Source organism: Betta splendens, chromosome 11 (assembly GCF_900634795.4).
Source record: "Betta splendens chromosome 11, fBetSpl5.4, whole genome shotgun sequence".
NCBI lineage: Eukaryota > Metazoa > Chordata > Actinopteri > Anabantiformes > Osphronemidae > Betta > Betta splendens.
In genome coordinates, this window is record NC_040891.2 from 2,087,568 (window position 1) to 2,108,192 (window position 20,625).

Here is a 20,625-nt window from a genome sequence, read left to right on the forward strand (position 1 = left end):
TGGCTCGCTCGTTCTCTACCACCTTGGGAGGTGTTCCCCACTTTAACCTTGGGGTCTCCAGTCCATACTCTGCGCAGATGTATATAGTATGTGTATACTATGCCAGCCACTTGGTTATGGTGTTACTGTATGCTTTCCCTGCCAGCATCTTACACCCTGCAGTTATGTGCTGGACCATCTCAGGGGCCTCTTTGTACAGCCTACACCTTGGGTCTTGTCTGGTGTGGTAGAGCTGGGCCTCTATGGCTCTGGTGCTCAGGGGTGCTCCTGTGCAGCCAGGATGAGTGCCTCTGTGCTGTCCTTCAGCCCAGCCCTTTCAAGCCATTGGTAGAATTTGTTGAGATCAGCCACTTCAGTTATGTTCCCATGGTACATCCCGTGTACCACTGCCTGAGACATTCACTCAGCACATCATCTGTTGGGGCCTTATCCTTGATGTACTTATGGATCTTGGATGTTTCATCTGGATAGTGGCCCTCACGCTCACTAGTCCTCGGCCTCCTTCCTTGAGGCTAGCGTACAGTCTCAGGGAGCTGGATTTGGGCTGGAACCCTCCATGCATGGTGAGGAATTGCGTGTCTTAACATCTGTGGTCTGTATCTCTTCCTTTGGCCACCTTATTATTCCCGCAGGGTATCTGATCACTGGCAGGGCATAGCTGTTTATTGCCTGGGATTTGTTCTTGCTATTGAGCTGGCTTCTTAGGACTTGCCTTACTCATTGGAGGTATTTAGTTGTTGCCACATTCCTTGTTGCCTGTTCAAGGTTGCCATTCGCCTGTGGTATTCCAAGGTACTTGTAGTTGTCCTCATTGTCTGCTATTGTTCCTTCTGGGAGTGAGACCCCTTCTGTGTGGATTACCTTGCCTCTCCTTGTCACTATCCTCCCACATTTTTTTCGAGTCCGAATGACATCCCGATGTTCGAGCTGTAGATCCTGGTGGTGTGGATCAGTGAGTTTATGTCTCGCTCGCTCTTGGCGTACAGGTTGATGTCATCCATGTAGAGGAGGTGACTTATGGTGGCCCCGTTCCGGGGTCGGTATCCATAGCCAGTCTTGTTTATTATTTGGCTGAGGGGGTTCAGACCTACGCAGAGCAGCAGTGGGGAAAGTGCATCTCCTTGGTATATGCCACATTTGATGGATACTTGGGCAAGTGGCTTCCCATTGGCTACAAGGGTGGTTCTCCACAACCTCATCGAGTTTGCAATGAAGGCCCTTAGAGTTCTGTTGATGTTGTACAGCTCCAAGCATTCAGTGATCCATGTGTGTGGCATTGAGTCATAGGCTTTCTTGTAGTCGATCCAGGCTGTGTACAGGTTGGTGTGTCGCATTCTGCAGTCTTGGGTGACTGTTCTGTCTACCAGGAGTTGGTGTTTGGCTCCTCTGGTATCCTTACCAATGCCCTTCTGTGCTTTGCTCATGTATTGACCCATGTGCCCACTTATCTTAGCTGCGATGATGCCTGACATGAGCTTCCATGTTGTGGAGAGGCAGGTTATTGGCCGGTAGTTGGATGGGACTGCACCCTTTGAGGGATCCTTCATTATCAGGATCGTTCGCCCTTCGGTTAGCCATTCAGGGTGATTCCCATCCCTTAGCAGCTGGTTCATTTGTGCTGCCAGGCGCTCATGGATTGCAGTGAGCTTCTTTAGCCAGTAGGCGTGGATCATGTCAGGGCCAGGTGCTGTCCAGTTTTTCATACCTGAGACTCTTTGTTGGATGTCTGCCACTGTGATAGTCACTGGATTCTGTTCAGGGAGGTTGCTGTGGTCTTCCCTCAGATCCACCAGCCACTGTGCATCACTGTTGTGTGACACCTTCTTTTCCAGTACTGTTCAGTTTCCAGCCTTGGTGGGTCTGCTCTGTTGTTATTACCCTGCCATTGAGAGTACACTTTCGCAGGTTGTGTTGCGAACAGCCGGTTTATTCATCTGGCTTCGTTATCTCTGGTGTATCTCTTTAGGTGGCTGGACAAGGCTTGTAGCCTTTGCTTGGCAATTTCAAGTGCTTCAGGCTGTACCTCTTGGGCATCGGTCTTTTCATTGCACCTCTCTGGGCTCACTTCCCTCCAATCGCTCTCAATGCTGCATTCACATTTTCCATGAGACTATCTGATGGTACTTCACTTAGTCGTTGTAGTGGGGTTCGGGGTTGCCTGTTCAATCTCGCCATGATCTTATCTTTCAGGTCAGTCGCTGCCTCGCTCAGCGTATCTGTGCTTATTGGGGCTTCGTACCCAATTTCCGGTTGGGGAGATGGTGAAACTTCCCCTCTGACTTGGCGTCCTGGCTCCCCCTTGCCGTAGCATTTGTGTTGTATCTCGTCAATCTCAAGTTGTGACAGTAGTTGCCGTTTGTGGATGTTGGAACACTGAGCTACTAGTTGCTTCGCCGTCAGCCTAGACTGTGGGTTTCTCCTTTCCCATTCACCGCACATTCTTTGCATGTAACCCCTTTGACTAGGGTTACTTGAGTAGTAGCATTCCAACAGAGCCTTATTCTCTGCCATTTCTTTCTTGTTCCAGTAGCCCACTTCTCGCCACCTTGTTAGACCGACATCTGAGCCGGTATTTCATGTCGTTCATTGTCTCTCATCATATGAGGTAGGCAGTAGCTTGAAGGGTCTTGCCCAAGGATGCTTATTTGCCCTAACGGGGATTCGAACGAGGGGACCCCCGTATGCAAGTCCTATGACTTTACCGATTGAGCTATCCAGCGATATCCAGCATGTGTGTGAATTGTGATGGAAATTTTATATTATCCCTTAATGCCAATAATTTTCATTATTAATGCCTTAATAATGATCTGATTGTTTTTGATTCATGTTCATATTCATAAGTGTTGACCATATACATCCTTAAACATTCTATGCATTATTCAAGTATATTGCTGCAAGCCTCTGAGCAAGAATGGTCCTCAGTTATCTTTTGAGCAGGAAGCCTAGTTCTGATTTGATCACTCTGTGAGACAGTTTCTGACTGTCTGACTTGATGATTCTGTGACGTAGTGTTTGACTTAGACAAGGAACAGAATGCTCCTTGAGTGAGGCCTTCCTCTTTTGTCACCTTTGCTCATGTAGACTTGGCAAATTGTCCTAAAGTTTGAGCTCATGTGTGGAGGTTTTGTGTTATCTGTAGGCTTTAAAACTCGGGACAGGAGGAGACGTTTTCAGGGAACCTTGGTGTGCACTTTGTGTGAGCATCAACTTGTTCTCTCCACCCGGGTGCCTTTCTTTTCTTTTACCTATCTTTTTCCTTTCTTTTTTAATTTTTCTACATTCATATGGAGAAATAAATTCGCAAAGACAACTTTTGAATTCTTCTTTTCATTGACTTTATTGAGTGGTCAGAAGCTTTCGTGGTATTTTTTTTTCCACAACAGTATATATACACACACACATACAAGTATTTTTAGCTTTTGCTTTGAGTAAGTTGCTGATATTCTATCTGCAGCAGTGATTTTGTATCGGGACACTAGTTCTTCAAAAGAGGTAAAATTGTCTCTTGAAATAACATGTTGTAGATTCGTTATTCCTTTGTTATTCCAAATGAAAAAGTGTATTGCTTTTTGTTTTGTACATCTGGACATCTGGTACGTCTGTAACGTCCGGATTGTTCCAAAGAGGAGTCTATTGGCAAAGAGATAGCAAAGATCTAGTCATTTTAAGAAAATCCCACTAGGTTGTCAGATATGTTCTTACACTAATACTCTTGTAGCAATTATGGTGTTGTTTTGGTGATTTTGGTGCCGATAAATGATAAACATTAATATTAATATCTTCCCATTTAAATTTTTTGGTATTTTGGGGTAATAGGTGAGAGGCAGTACATAACATTTGGAGAGAAAGAGTTGGTTTAGTATCAGAATTACAAAATTACTGGGTAGATTCTGTTTACAACATAAGCTGGCATGGTCGAGTAGGGAGACTAGATAAAATAAAATAATAATATAATAGTTGCAAATTACAAACTGACAAAGGTCAATCAACATGTGGAGGGTCGTATGTTATCTATTCATATGATTGTTCAAATTTTAGATAATTCCAAAAAAGATTCCATACGGAGCTGTCATCGACTGTGTAGTCTTTCAACTTGCTTAGTATGGCTTCAAAAGAGGTACTTTCCGCCATTGCATCTGTCTATTCCTTTTCAGTGTGGAGCTTTATCTTAATTCCAATGTCTCGCAGCTGTAACCATACCTAATATAAAATAATAACGGAATAAGTATTTTTGAATGTCCCTGGCATTAAAGATTTATCTCCCAGTAAGCACAAGGCAAGATTTAAAGGAATTGGTGACCCAAACCAATGACAAATTGATAAATGATAAGTGATATGATAATGATGATAAATTTTCCAAGGCTTTGACCCAGAATGTTCTTACTGTGCATTCCCATATGCAGTGTAAGAAAGTTCCCATTTCTTTCTTACATTTCCAACACAGATTGAGACAGTTTCATCCTAAACAGTCCTACAGGGGTGTGATAATATCTATGCTATTTTATATTGTGTGAGTTTCCCCCTTGCCTCCCTCACAAACCTCCCACAGTTTTCCAAGATAGCCAACCACGCCTCTTTTGTAAAATCCCTTCCAAGGTCCCTGCGCCTTAACAATTTCAGACTATAGAACTGGGAGGCTGTATGGGACCTATACAACAGATTCAAAAAGTCCATGACTGGGTTTTCCAGTGTGATGTTAAAGGAGACTGAGACTACTTTTCATTCTAAAAAATATTGGACTTTAATGTCTCAGTAAGGTCTCTGTAAATTTTCATCCCATGAAACCCTGTAGATTGTCCACACTGCCCCTGTCAATATGCGTTTTTCATCCCCCATAAGCAAACACTTTGTTTTCTGTTTTTGTCTTGTGCTGCTGCTCTGACATAATTTTATTTAAAAAATGTGCATTAATATTTAGAGCAATCACTGCATGACCTACCTGAGAACAAAAAAGCATTGGTTCAAATTATATATTGACCTGACGTATTTTTACTGCTTTTAATTATGTTTTTTGTCATTCTTGATAAATGTGACAGTAATATGTCTCTGTATCTGCGGTTGTTACAGGTATCTAGTCTACAGAGGCTAGTAAGCTGATGCTGGGGATTCCTGGGGTGAAGAATCTGAGTTGCCATCTTTCATGCTTGGGGTGTAGATGAAGGCAGAGTTTTCTGATGGATAAAACACTAAAACACTCACTGTATGATGGGTGTAGACCACCTATGGAATAACTCCTTTACCATTTGAGTAAAAATGTGTTTTTTGTGAGTACAATACTTTTTTTAATTTATATATAATTTATATGCTTTTTATTTATGGCTGGTTCAACTTTATAGCTTACCATATTAGAAAGAAAAAAACATGTAATTTCAATAGATTTCCTTTTCCTTTCCTTTTCAAGATTTGCTGAACAAAAGTGTTTTCCCTTCAGAAACAAAGTTCAGTGAAATACGTAATAGTTAAAGCCATTTTTATTGTCAACCAAAAAAATGCACCACTACTCCAAAGCTAGAACAAACCGTTACCTTCACACTCCAATGTACAATGTATAGGTTACTGAGTTAATTAAGAAGTGTGGGGGTTTGAGGACAGAAGTTTCTGCAGCAGGACAGGTATAGTTGTAAACAGATGACCAGGGAGATGTGGTGATCCTTGTTCTCATCACTATTTGGAAGACTGAGCGGAAGCAGTCCTCTACCAGATAGAAGCTGTGGCTGTCCTCACCATCACCTCATCAAAACAAAAGGTACTGCAATCAGAATTGTAGATTAGTGAAATGTTCATTATTATGTAGGTCAAAACCTTCTCTAATGTAAGAATGAACAATACCAGACAAAAAATAAACCAAACAAGAGGACAGGCCTGTCTGTGCTAAAACAACCGATAAACAGTTGTTACAATTCAAATATAAAATCTAAACAGTATATACCAATTACATACTGAAAATTGGTATATACTGTTACTGAAGTATATACATATATATTACATCTCTACAAATCACAAGTTGATTTAGGCTGTGACACAGGACAGGGTAATAACAAACATGACCGCGTTCATCTGCAGTTTCTGATTGTAGCGATCGACCAGCTGTAGCTCTAAAGTACAAAGGCTTAACGGCATGCTAACGGCTAACGATACACACAAACAGGAGTGGCAGCACGTCAACAGGACAAAAGTTCGATCCACCGCTTCCTGCCTGTAGCCGATCGAAGGCCCATCGCTATTAGCTGTTCCCCACACAGGTGTGTGATTGCGCCAACTCAGAGTAGCACATTTGAAAGGGACAAAGGCTCGGTTGACTCACTGTAGCCGTTAGCGATGCTAGCGATTAGCTTGTCTCACATGTGGGTTACTGCATTTTAAACAGACCCAACTAACATATTTAGATATCACAAGTATCAAGCACAAACTTACTACAGCAAGCTAGATCCACCGTTCCCTGCCTGTCGCCGCTGGAAGGGCAATAATGATCAGCTGTTCCCCACAGGTGTATGCGATTACAGAAAAAGGACAAAAGCTAGACCCACCGCTCCCTGCCTGTAGCCGTTCGATGCCGATAGCCATTAGCTTTTCTCCACACAGGTGTGTGGCTGCAGGAGCCCACATTTGAAGGGGACAAAGGCTTGGTTGACTGGCTGTAGCCGTTAGCATGGCTAGCTACTAACTTGCCTCACAGATGGGTTACTACATTTTAAACAGACAAACTAACATTTTAAAACATTATAAATATCAAGCCAGTACTTACTTCAGTGAGTGGATGACGGACTGTAGGAAAAGATCCTTTTTTTCCATCAGGAGCCGTGAAACAAATCCAGCATTGTACGCACCCTCTTGAAATCCACATACGTATAAATGCTGAGGCAGTGTTTCTGGCACTGGTCCGTTTCAAATAAAAGTGACACACAAAGTCCTCACTTGGTAAATGAATAGACTTTGGTGTTGGTTTCATGGTTTGTAGGGAGAACTTCCTACCAATGTGACGACAACTGGGGAACGGTCTCAGAGTAGGACGAGGTCAGTCTTTTTTTACATTTTCAAAATGTGAAAAAAGGAGGAAATGCATTCCTACCGTGCTCAGTGTGTGTGTATATGTGGCCCATATAGTCATAGGAATGCGCCAAAATGTCTAAAAAGTGGATTTTGCATGATATGACTCCTTTAAGCATTGACCCAATGCAGTGCTTGATTTACAAATATTTCCCAAAATATTTTCCCTTCTGACCAAATTTTCTAAACAAATTTTCATAAGCCATACAGTAATACTGCCATTTTCATACAAGTCTCCAATAGTGCGTATGCCATTGAAATACCACTGTTTCCATTATATAGTTGTTTTTCCAATGCAAATTATTGGATTGTGCCACAATGATAAGTATTACTGCATATATTGTGATATTTCAAACATCCGGTGTACTTTAGTCCATACATCCTTTGCGTGGTTGAGGATAGGGTTTGTTAAAACTTTGTGATTGCGATAATTTCTCATTAGGACTAAATGGTAAAAAGAGAATCATCTTAACATAAGTCTAGTCTGACTTCCGCTTTCGTTTGTTCCCATTATGTAAGAAGTTTGGCCATTCCAAATGATAAATAATATAATCTGGGATCTGGTAAACCCAATCCACCCCTCTTTCTGGACATATATGGTTTACTCAGTCTACTCCTAGGTCTTTTTCCCCACAAAAAGAGTTTAAATATGTTTTCATATCGCTTAAAAAAAGGCGACAATAATTGTAACTACATAGTTGAATTGAGGGGCTATTATCATTTTTCTAATACTTACTTTCCCTCAAGGGGTGAGGTTGAGCTTCTCCCATTTGTATAAATTTGTTTGTATCTTAAAATTAGTGTGTTCAAATTTGGTAAGGGCATTTCAGCCAAGTCCATGCACAGTGGTAAGGATTGGTATGGCTTTTGATTTATCCCACTTAATACTGTATCCGGACAATCTTGAATATGTTTCTATGTTACTGATCAAATGGGTGTTGATGTCAATGGGTCAGTCACTACTGCCAAAAAGTTATCAGCATAAAGCAAATGTTTATGTTCTTTAACACCCTCCTTAATTCCTTTGATACCAACATTTACCCTGATATGGAAAGCTAAAGTTTCAATAAATATTATAAACAATAGGGGGCTTAGGGAACAACCTTGACGTGTCCCTCTAAATAGAGAAAAAAGGGTGATATGATTCCATCAGTAATTACAGTCGCTTTTTGTTCTTTATATAGTATTTGGACCAATTTAGAGAATCCGAAATGTGAGTGGAAAAAAGAAAACCGCATTCCACCCTGTCAAATGCCTTTTCGGCATTCAAGGACAGTACGGCCACCGGGACATTTTTAGTTTGGCTCAGTCATATAAGATGAAGTTGTTTCCTTATATTGTCCGAGGAAGATCTATTTTGCATGAACCCTACCTCCTTAGGCTGGATGATGCCAGGTAATACCTGGTTAAAATTTTTGTGAGTATTTGTGAGAAATATTTTCTTATTTTGATTGTAGCAATTAACATCAGATTTAATAAGCCCTTATTCTTTTTTAGATCAGACAACAGACAACAAAACATCTGTTGTTCCCTAACCAGAATGGGGTAGAAGGGATCTTATTTACCTTCAACTTAAATGGTAACGCTATATATTTTTTGCAGTTGATAGATGAATTCTCAGGACTTCCAAAATATTCAGAGACTGATAGTTGTAGGGAGAGACATCTATAGCTTCAGGAAAAACAATAATACATCATCAGAATGTAAACGTACTTTACGATTTACTGCTTTTGTCGACATTCCAGTAATTCTTTCATGCTGTCTAATCGCTGCAGCTAGTGGTTCAATGAATATCACAAACAGTGATGAAGAGTGTGGGCAGCAGACTAAACCTTGGTGAGGTTTGGCTATTTGTGCTGACCGCAGCGTTTGCTAAGCTGTATAATATTTGGATCCAATATTTGATACAGTATATGAGTTCCCAATGCTGAATTTATGAAGAGTTATGAAGAGTTTCTAAAAGAAACTTTCAGTTTCCTCTGTCAAAAGTTTTTTTTCTGCATCTAAGGAGACAATGGTTGACAGTGGTAACAATCAATTAAGTTGATAAGTCCCTTCATATTGTTTACTGACTGTCTACCAAAGTCAGAGTAAATTATAGTATATAGAGTAGTATTAAAGAGTACTAATCCAGTGCATTACAGATGGCATGGTGGTGCGGTGAGTAGCACTGTCACCTCACAGCGTGAAGGTTCTGGGTTCAATTCCCTGACATGTTTTGCATGTTCTCCTGGGTGGGTATAGTACATGGGTTCTCGAATTAGGTTGCTTGGCCTCTCTCCACTGTGAGTGCGTGTGTGAATGGTTGTTTGCCTCTGTGTTGCCCTGGCTGGCGACCTGTCCAGGGGGTACTTGCCTCTTGCCCATAGCCAGCGGGGATAGGCTCCAGCATATGGGATTAAGCGGTATGTAAAATGGATGGAAGTGCCTTTCTAAAAATGAATCTCTCTCTCTCTCTCTCTCTCTCTCTCTCTCTCTCTCTCTCTCTATATATATATATATATATATATATATAAAAAAAAAAAAAAAACTCTATTCTCACCCTCCGCGGGTGGTCTCATCCACTTTCCAAGCTCGGGTCCTCTACCAGAGGCCAGGGAGCTTGAGGGTTCTGCGCAGTATCCTTGCTGTTCCTAGGACTGCACTTTTCTGGACTGAGATTTCGGATGTTTTTCCAGGGATCTGTCGTAGCCACTCCTCCAGTTTGGGGGTCACAGCCCCTAGTGCTCCGATCACCACAGGCACCACTGTGGCCTTCACCTTCCAAGCCTTCTCCAGTTCTTCTCTGAGCCCTTGGTATTTCTCTAGTTTCTCATGTTCCTTTTTCCTGATGTTGCCATCGCTTGGTATTGCCACATCCACCACTACGGCTTTCCTCTGCTCTTTGTCCACCACCACAATGTCTGGTTGGTTCGCCATTACCATTCTGTCTGTCTGTATCTGGAAGTCCCACAGGATCTTGGCTCGCTCGTTCTCTACCACCTTGGGAGGTGTTTCCCACTTTGACCTTGGGGTTTCCAGTCCATACTCCGCGCAGATGTTCCTGTATACTATGCCAGCCACTTGGTTATGGCGTTCCATGTATGCTTTGCCTGCCAGCATCTTACACCCTGCAGTTATGTGCTGGACCGTCTCTGGGGCCTCTTTGCACAGTCTACACCTTGGGTCTTGTCTGGTGTGGTAGATCTGGGCCTCTATGGCTCTGGTGCTCAGGGCCTGCTCCTGTGCAGCCAGGATGAGTGCCTCTGTGCTGTCCTTCAGCCCAGCCCTTTCAAGCCATTGGTAGGATTTGTTGAGATCAGCCACTTCAGTTATGTTCCGGTGGTACATCCCGTGCAAGGGCTTTTCCTCCCATGATGGTCCCTCTTCCAGCATCTCATCCTCTGTTCTCCACTGCCTGAGACATTCACTCAGCACGTCATCTGTTGGGGCCTTATCCTTGATGTACTTATGGATCTTGGATGTTTCATCCTGGATAGTGGCTCTCACGCTCACTAGTCCTCGGCCTCCTTCCTTGCGGCTAGCGTACGGTCTCAGGGTGCTGGATTTGGGGTGGAACCCTCCATGCACGGTGAGGAGCTTTCGTGTCTTAATATATATATATATATATATATATATATATATATATATATATATATATATATACACAGGCAAACGGCAACCTTGAACAGGCAACAAGGAATGCGGCAACAGCCAAATACCTCCAACGAGTAAGGCAAGTCCTAAGAAGCCAGCTCAATGGCAAGAACAAATCCCAGGCATTAAACAGCTACGCCCTGCCAGTGATCAGATACCCTGCGGGAATAATAAGGTGGCCAAAGGAAGAGACACAGACCACAGATGTTAAGACACGAAAACTCCTCACCATGCATGGAGGGTTCCACCCCAAATCCAGCACCCTGAGACTGTACGCTAGCCGCAAGGAAGGAGGCCGAGAACTAGTGAGTGTGAAAACCACTATCCAGGATGAAACATCCAAGATCCATAAGTACATCAAGGATAAGGCCCCGACAGATGACGTGCTGAGTGAATGTCTCAGGCAGTGGAGAACAGAGGATGAGATGCTGGAAGAGGCACCATCATGGGAGGACAAGCCCTTACATGGGATGTACCACCGGAACATAACTGAAGTGGCTGATCTCAACAAATCCTACAAATGGCTTGAAAGGGCTGGGCTGAAGGACAGCACAGAGGCACTCATCCTGGCTGCACAGGAACAGGCCCTGAGCACCAGAGCCATAGAGGCCCAGATCTACCACACCAGACAAGACCCAAGGTGTAGACTGTGCAAAGAGGCCCCTGAGACGGTCCAGCACATAACTGCAGGGTGTAAGATGCTGGCAGGGAAAGCATACATGGAACGCCATAACCAAGTGGCTGGCATAGTATACAGGAACATCTGCGCAGAGTATGGACTGGAAACCCCAAGGTCAAAGTGGGAAACACCTCCCAAGGTGGTAGAGAACGAGCGAGCCAAGATCCTGTGGGACTTCCAGATCCAGACTGACAGAATGGTAATGGCGAACCAACCAGACATTGTGGTGGTGGATAAAGAGCAGAGGAAAGCTGTAGTGGTGGATGTGGCAATACCAAGCGATGGCAACATCAGGAAAAAGGAACATGAGAAACTAGAAAAATACCAAGGGCTCAGAGAAGAACTGGAGAAGGCTTGGAAGGTGAAGGCCACAGTGGTGTCTGTGGTGATCGGAGCACTGGGGGCAGTGACCCCCAAATTGGAGGAATGGCTACAACAGATCCCTGGAATAACATCCGACATCTCAGTCCAGAAAAGTGCAGTCCTAGGAACAGCAAGGATACTGCGCAGAACCCTCAAGCTCCCTGGCCTCTGGTAGAGGACCCGAGCTTGGAAAGTGGATGAGACCACATCCACTTCAGGAATATATACACCATATATATATATATATATATATATATATATATATATATATATATATATAGATATATATATATATATATATATATATATCTATATATATATATATATATATATATATATATATATATATAGAGAGAGAGAGAGAGAGAGAGAGAGAGATAAACACTTATGAGCTCATTTGTGTTCTGTCTGAGAGACAGAAAACAAATGAGCGTCTTAAACATAAAGTCGTTTATAACTGAACTTAAAGTTATTTATGTCTAAGCAAGTAGAAAATTACAGCTGTTATAAATACAATGCCCTTTAGTCAAATATTCAGTCAACATCCACATGGATATTTTATTTGTTTTAATTATACTATATTGTATATATTACTGTATTGTAATGTTTAGCACTAAATTTACTGGTATTTTTTGACAACTGACAAAGACCAAAAGTTTCCTCAGTCTGAGGGAAGTTCCATATTATCCTCCAGTTTGGCTTCACTTCACACTTGCAATGAACTGGCTCGTTACGCCAAAAGCAATGACTGTATCTGAAATCAGAGCAGCTACTCTTCAAGATGCAGTCTTACAAAAGATTAGTTCCCACATAAGCAACAATACGTGGCACACTATCACCAAAGACTCTGTCTTCTTCTTAGAGGACAATTTGTTACATCTAGCTCATGAGGGACATCAAGGGATCGTTAAAACAAAAACACTACTAGATCAAAAGTGTGCCAAACATGAACCAGAAAGCTGAACATATTGTGAAAAACTGTTTAGCGTACCAGGTCGGCACTCCTGTGACAAAGCTTGAGTGCAGATTTTTATGGCCCGCTCCCAACTGGGGAATATGTTTTAGTTATGACACACGCTATCCAGTGGTCAAGCCTGTCAGATCTACTTCTGCCAATAGTCATTCCTATTATGGACAAGACATTTTCAATGTTTGGCATTCCCAAAGTGCTCAAAACAGACAACAAAACTCAATTTAATAGTAAACAGTTCTCTAAGTTTCTAGTACACATGGGCTGTCACCACAGCAGAAAAATAACGCCTCTATGGCCACAAGCAAACGCGACAGTAGAATGTTTCATGCGGACTCTTGGAAAAGCCATTTGCGTAGCTGGAGACTGGAAAGTCAGAGGATCCCTTGGAAAAAAACACTGAACACGTTTCTTCGTGAGTATTGCTTTGCTCCACACAGCACAACTGAAGCATCACCAGCAGAACTGCTGTTTCAGCGCAAAATCAACAATACCAGCAATCTCAAACATTGCTCAAAACACAGCCGACAGTGTAGTGAGAGAATGTGACAAACAAGCAAAAGCTAAGGTGAAACAAAATACTAATGCACGGCATCATGCTAAACCAGGATCGCTCTCTGTTGGAGACACCATTTTGTACCGACAAACAAACTCAACAAGCTGACAACTTCCTACTGCTGTGATCCCCACACTGTGACCCACGGCCCATCAACGGCCCCATGGTCACCACCAGAAATTAAAGATAATCTATCACAAGAAACTCCTCCTTCTACAAAAATATAACTGCTAATGCTCAAACTGCCACTCAATGTTCTGACAGTGAGGATGAAGGAAGTACCGCTCCAGCACAACATTACACTCATAGGCTAGACAGAAGGCGCGTGTCTGAATGACTATGTTGGTGTAGACTAAAAGTGCCATGTGAAAAAAAAAAATCTGTTCTACATGTACTAATTTTCATGTCAGGCAGTAACAAAATTTTACTGATTTTACTGAAAGTTTACTGATGTTTGTATTGCACAAAAAACACTGTTCTAATTCTTTGGTAGTACTGTAATTGCAATGTTTTGATTTAGGAATAGAATGTTACATTGCCTTAAGCATATTTTGTTCATGATGTTTTTAGGCAACATGACATTCTGCAGACACTGACTATTGTTGACTATCGTCAAGTCCAATGTTTACATTTTTGTCCGTTTGGTTAAAAAAAATGCTTGATGTTTACAGAAACTGCCTCATCTTTTGTGTCCGTTTTTACCCATCAAACCGGGTTATGATACTATAGGTGGCAATAGTGCAACATTAGGCATGTAAACCACCGTAATATTCCACACCAAGAAGACGACACAACATGGTCCTCAACAGAGTAATGTCAATAACCAGTTCGTACAGTTATGGAGTCCAAGCACATTTGTTAGATCCAGACACTGACCCTGAAGCTGGAGAGTAGGCTGCTGAAGTCATTACAATTTATAATGTAATAATTTTTTCAAAGCGGTTCCTACTGCAGGGATGTTTCTGAACTTTGTTCTCCAGACCTCAAGAACTTCACCATGAACTGGAAGCTGTTCTACTCCTCCCGTGAGTTCTCCTCATTCTTTCTCTTCTGCGTTTACATCCCACCACAGGACGATGCACGCGCTGCCCAGTGAGCGTTGGCTGAGGAGATTCTGAGTGTAGCACAGACAAACTCAGACACCTTAGTCATCGTCCTGGGGGTCTTTAATAAAGCCAACCTCTCACCTGAACTCCCCAAATACAAACAGTTCATCAAATGTCCGAGCAGAGAGGGAAAGGTACTGGAGCACTGCTACACCACCATCAGCGGTGCTTATGGTGCCGTCCCCCGCGCTGCACTGGGCCTGTCCGACCACATCATGGTGCATCTGATTCCATCCTACAGGCAGAAATTAAAACTCTGCAAGCCTGTTGTGAGGACCTGTAAAAAGTGGACCAGTGAAGCTGTGGTGGCACTTCAGGAGTGTCTCGACTGCACAAAATGAGACATTTTCGGGTCTGCCACCAACAGGTTGGAGGAGTACACAGACACTGTGACGTGTGAGCTACAACAACGGACATAACCACGGTTATTTGCAATTTTCAATTGTAGTTGTCACCAGGCTATAAGCTCTTAAGGTCAAAGAGCTAACAGTAAGCTAATGGCTAAAGCAACACACAAATACGGGCAACTGTGAGTTGATCTGCCTAGGTGGAATTATGTGCAACCTCGCTTAGCTCTCTGGCGCTAACTTTTGTCGTTAGCAGTAAATGCAAAATGGCAGTAGCACACTTAGCTCTCTGTGTCAGTGATAACAGAAATCTAATGGCGCACTAACAGCTAATTGCTATAGCAAATACAGGAGCGGCAGTGAATGGAGCTCTGTGCCACATGATTTTAGCTAGACGGACCCAGACTGGGAAGGGCCATGCAACCGGTGCAGCACTCTGCAACATGGCATTAGCTGGCTTAGCTCTGTGTTGCTATAGCTGTTAGCAGTAACTTCACCTGTATAATTTACTACACTTTAATCAGTAACTTCTCAGTAAAAGGTAACTCCTATTTATCCCGTCTGGGGTCCCCACAGCGAATGAATCGCATGGTTGAGTTGGCAAGTTTTTAAGACGAATATAACTCCTCAGTATTGTACATATATCAAATAAATACCAAGCATATACTTACAGTTGGAGGAGCATCTTGTTGGAACAGCCGACACCTGAGCACTTTGTCTTCGAACACAGTACCTGCTCCATTTCTGTCTGTCACAGATAACACCGAGATGGTTTATCGGAAGTTTTGTTTCGGTATCATCGTGGGGGTAGTGTTTCAGGTTCTGCTGGGAGGAGTTCCCTCTTGTGATGCAATTTTGCGCATGGTCTTAGAGCTGGACTTTCTCTTTCTGGGTTAGATAAAGTCGCAAAATTTGAAAAATCAAGGAATGCACTTCTACCATGCTCAGTGTGTGTAAACGTGACCCATAAAGTCATGCTCCAGAATGTCTAAAAAATAGATTTTGCATAATCTACCCCCTTTAAGCATCATGTAATCCTAGGTACAGTAAGTCATCCTGGCATGTAACCAGCAACCTTCTGTCCAGTGGATCTAAATGGAGAAGAGTCTCTGTAAACTGATTTTAGACATCCAAACGTTGGCCAACTATGGCCTCCCTTACTTGGAGTTACATTGCTAGAGCAACTGGCATCAACACAAAAACACGTGGATACTCAGGAAACACTTCCAGAGCTACACACTTGTTCAGTGAACACTTTTGATGCCGGGCTGCATCTGCCAGAGGCATTACAGGGTGGCAGCGTTTCTCTGTCTTCTCACTACAGTGCTAAAAAATATTTACAATATATTTTATATGAAGATTTAGATGAATTTACATTAAGTTTTATGTTAGAAAATTCGTAAATTATACTTAGTTTAGTATAGTTTAAAGATGAAATGCATGAAAAATTATATATTGCCTTGAAGAAAGCCCTAAAAATTCCTGTTATTAGTCTGGTTTCAAATAAAATCAATAAAAGACTGAGGCTGCAAACTATAAACTGTGCATCACTTGAGGATGTAGGACTCTATGGGTGTATGGATGTTAGGGTGTGTTTTTGCCTCTGTGTTGAAATTCTGTCCATCCCTGTGACCCTTGACAGAAGATGATGGTTGAATTATTGCCCTCAGTACCTGCTCAGAACAGTGATGTTTGTCTTTATACTCACACGTGCACATTTGTCTTTTATACAAGATGGGTGACACACGTGGAGTCATGGGGTCAAAATCCAGTGAGTGGTCCCCTGCTCCTCCTCTGACTTGCTTGTTTCAACTGCAAAAATACAATCACAGAGAAAAAGATCAATTCAATGTAATGGCAGATGATTAAAAAAACTGCTGTGAAACAGTCATTTACAGGGAAGTAGCCTTTATAAGGTCATGGTGTACTTTGTACCAGCATGAAATATGGGTATTTATTTGAATGTGTCTAAGCCAGGGGTGTCAAACTAATTTAGTTAGGGGCCAAATTGGGGAAAATCTATCCCCAAGTGGGCCGGACCGGTAAAATCATGGTATATATAACCATGATTTTACCGACTTCAACAACTTCAGATTGTTTCTTTGTTAAAATATGATCAGCTTAAACATAAAGCTGTAGCCAGTGTGTCCAAAAGCCCAATATTACTATTAATCATAAAACACCAAGTTAAAATTCTGAGAAAGAACACACAATGTCTCAATCACAGAAATACATCACAGATCACAGAACTATATCAGGGTGTCTCATGCAGCACCTCAAGTGGGGTTGCAGTTTATTTGACTCCTAATACCTGGTGTTTTTCAGCTTTCACCAATATCAGGCATCACATCCTGAATGGCAGCCAACTTCAGGATGTGATTCAAACTCTGTTTCATTTATGCTGATTACAGAGAAAACTTGATCACAAAAATATGCGCTTCCAAACATACACAACAGTTTTTCAGTGAGGGCTGTCAACCTGGAAAGAGATTCTGATAAAATCATAATAAATCAGCTGCGGCAAATGTGCCCTTCAAATCAAAACAGTTTTCAATTCGTGAACATGAAACTGGTTTCAAACAGGTGTAGAAAGTAATAAGATGTACCTGATGCTCATTAAATCCATTAACAAAACCCAACAGAGTTCCATGAATTTAAAGTAAGGGATAAAGAAGATTTCAGTAAACAGATATTGGCTTTAATCACTTTGTGGCAACATAAAACCAGCATGCTGCTGGTTCTACTGGTCTTAGGCAGGAACAGACAAAGATCAGCTGGACTGGATCTGTATTACATCTGTAAATATAACAAAGCAGAGCTCAGTGTATTTAAAATAAGGCGGAATTAAGCTTCTGATCTAATAATCAAGTTTTGGCAACATGAAAGCATCTAACTGGTTTAACTGGTCTCATGCAGATATTAGTGGCAAAATAAATTGGTGGTCATTCATGCAGTTTCAATCAGACACAAAATGTGGAGGAAAAACATGTTGCAGCAATATTGGGTTGTAGATCTGAGTCCTAGCGTCATGTAAAAGAGTTAAACAGTCACGATCGACGATGTTATACACAAAATCTAAAGGAAGTGGCATCACTACGACCATTAGAAAACATATAGCGGATAGACTTTACAAGTTATGGCCATTTTAGACCGAAATAAGCAGCACAAACCAAGCTAAATGAGGCGGTGCGTTCTCCAACGTGCGGAAATCGATTTCGGGCAGACAGTCACTTTTTGGCAAAACAACGGCTGTAAACGTCTGGCAGACAGACACACCACCGGCGACTGAACAGCACCCAGGCCTGTCTGATGGTGGAGGAACAATGCTATTTCTATTCTGTTCGTCCGAAAAGCCTCAGCGGCATTTGGCGGCTATAACGCTGCCGCCACCATTCTGTCTGTTTGCTGAAGTTGTAGTAGTGGACTCTGATTGGTTAGGACAGTTTAACCTCGGCCAATCAAGTTTGAATGACGCTTTTAATTTTGAGACTCTTGGAGCATGTTCACAGATCATGCACTGCAGCTCGGCTGTCTGCTGTCGCATATGAATAAAGACAGCTCTAGGCCACGAGAAAATAAAATGCAATTGATTAAGTCTTCATTTAAATGTTTAATTAATGAGGCTGGGTATTGAATCAACACTTTTTAACAGTGCATTTCCATTTGCAGAATGCATTTTCAAAATGTATATTGTATTTTCATTTGCAAAATGCACTTTCAAATTAAATGACCAAATAGCAAATTGAATTGTCAATTGCAAAATGCATTTCCATTTGGATAAAGACTACAAAAAACATGACAATACGAAATGAAATTAATTATGTTTTTATTTATACTTTTAATTAATGAAACAGGCATTGATTTGCCACTTTTAATATTGAATTCAAATTACATTAAAAAACACTGATGTTAAGTTTGCGTGCTAGCACTGTTGCTTTCATTTGAATAGGGACTGTATTACAAGGCACACTGTCGACTTTTGACAAAATTGAAAGCTTTTAAGTGCGCCTTATAGTGCGTAAAATACGGTACATATATTTAAACTATTTACACAATGCGCTCCACATGCCCATAGCACAACACTTACACCACAATCTAATTAGCGCAGTGTGGGATTTTCTCAAATGACTTTGATGTGGTTTAGATATGTATAGGTATGTGGAAATGGTGTAGACTAAATGTGATTTATTTGGCCTCTAATAAGGTGACTATCTTATGGATAGGTCTCTGAAGGTGAAATGATTTAGTGTGTGGTTTTCCTTTATCAAATGTTGTCTCACTGACTAGTACTTTAACCTTTCGTACTTTGCTGTCTGAGTTGAGTTGAGCTTCTCTGACTCTGGCAAGCTTCCACTGACTTGGTGCACTGTCATTCTATAGAATCACAATGTCATCTACTTGTGAGTTTTGCAATGTCTTTTGCCATCTCTGTCTTTGTTGGAGATTTAGCAGGTATTCTTGCTTCCATATTTGCCAGAATTCATTAGCTAAAAACTGCACTCTTTTCCATCTTTTACGCAAGTAGAGATTCTCTTTACAGTACTGTCCAGGAGGAGGCAGAATAACTGATGATTTAATGGTCAGTATATGGTTTGAAGGGAGAGGTTCTGGTCCAGAAGGATCAAGAAGGTCCTCAAGACTTAGTGGTCTGCTGTTGATTATGGCCATTGTTTTGTACAGAAACCTTCTCAGAGTTGTGGTATCAAGCATTGTATGGGTCCGCTGATTGCTTTGAATGATCTGAGTTGGCATCTGTTGTCAAGTCATCAAGGGTTTCCATATGTATTGCTTTGGAACATAAGCAAGTGAATAACAATCCATATCGCTTTAATTCCTTTCCTCCACAAAAGGTGAAAGGAGGGGAAGTCTCAAATTCCCTCTTTAGACAGATCTGCAATTTTCTGCACCTCTGTTGTTCTTCTGTATTTCCTACATTTTACACATTTATAAATGTGAGGAAAACACATCCTAAGATTCATATTCTGTTTGCCCATAACTCATTTTTTAGTCATGCCTCGATGATATATGTGCTCATTTCTTTGGCAATATCACAGGATGATTTACATCATATTGTAATGATGTATTGTCATTTTGGTCTTTATTTTCTTTATGTCTTCAGCAAATGCTTCTTCTTGCACCAGCTTAATGATGAAGGTTCCAGCTTCTCTTCGTTCTTCTACCTTTGTTGATTCATTTGTTCTTGGTTGAGATCCCTTTAACTCTCTGACAAGTAGTCAGAGCTTGGCAATAGCTCTCAGCAACCGGAACTCAGCAACTGGTTCTGGTTCACGATTGGATTAATCTCCTTTGCCTTAACTGCACCCACATTGGCCTTTCAAAGTTCAGGATCCGTTGCTTTTAGATCTCCCACCGTTTTGTCTTGAAGAGGAAAATATTTCTGCCACAGAAAGTCAGGTCCTTTTAACCAATTAGACTCCTTTAGCTGAGTCGCACTCAACCCTCTTGAAGCATGGTCAACTGAGGTGCCATTGTGCTGGTTCTGTGCTAGATCTTATGCATTGTATTTATTTGGCCACAAATGTGTAAACCTCTTGGCGTCATTATCCATGTAGGCAAAGGACCACCTTTTGAGTCATTACATTCGACTTCTCCTTTAACCACATCACCGATGCGATCTGTCACAGCAGACAACAACTCATGTCCTGGAATAGTTTAGTTTGGTAGGGGCTACTCTTGCCTTCCTTACAATGAGCGAGAAACTTATCTGCCCACTCTTGTCTGTAGCTCGGAGGTATAAGCATGCACCATATCCTTTGAGGCTTGCATCAGAAAAGTTGTGAAGCTCATACTTAACAACTTCGCCAAAGTTCGAGGGAAAATAGCACCTTGGAATCGTCAGGGCTGCCAAGCAAGGCAAATCCTTGAGCCATCATTCCCAGTATAGAAGGATGTGCTCTGGA

General features: G+C 41.8%; 2 protein-coding genes across 3 annotated transcripts in view; one reads left to right on the forward strand and one right to left on the reverse strand.

The window, feature by feature from the left end:
* Positions 1–20,625, reverse strand: part of glcci1a (glucocorticoid induced 1a) — a 74,734-nt gene that overhangs the window by 30,911 nt on the left and 23,198 nt on the right. For both annotated transcript variants that reach the window (XM_029167577.3, XM_055512724.1), the window contains 2 exons: positions 16,413–16,516; positions 15,376–15,452 (listed from right to left, as the gene is read on the reverse strand). In XM_029167577.3, coding sequence (XP_029023410.3) covers positions 15,376–15,452; positions 16,413–16,461 — 126 coding nt within the window. In that variant the 5' untranslated portion in view covers positions 16,462–16,516. Of the gene's footprint in view, positions 1–15,375; positions 15,453–16,412; positions 16,517–20,625 lie in introns of those variants that run through there.
* rpa3 (replication protein A3) overlaps positions 1–20,625 on the forward strand; it is a 74,103-nt gene that overhangs the window by 11,380 nt on the left and 42,098 nt on the right. The window lies entirely within an intron of this gene.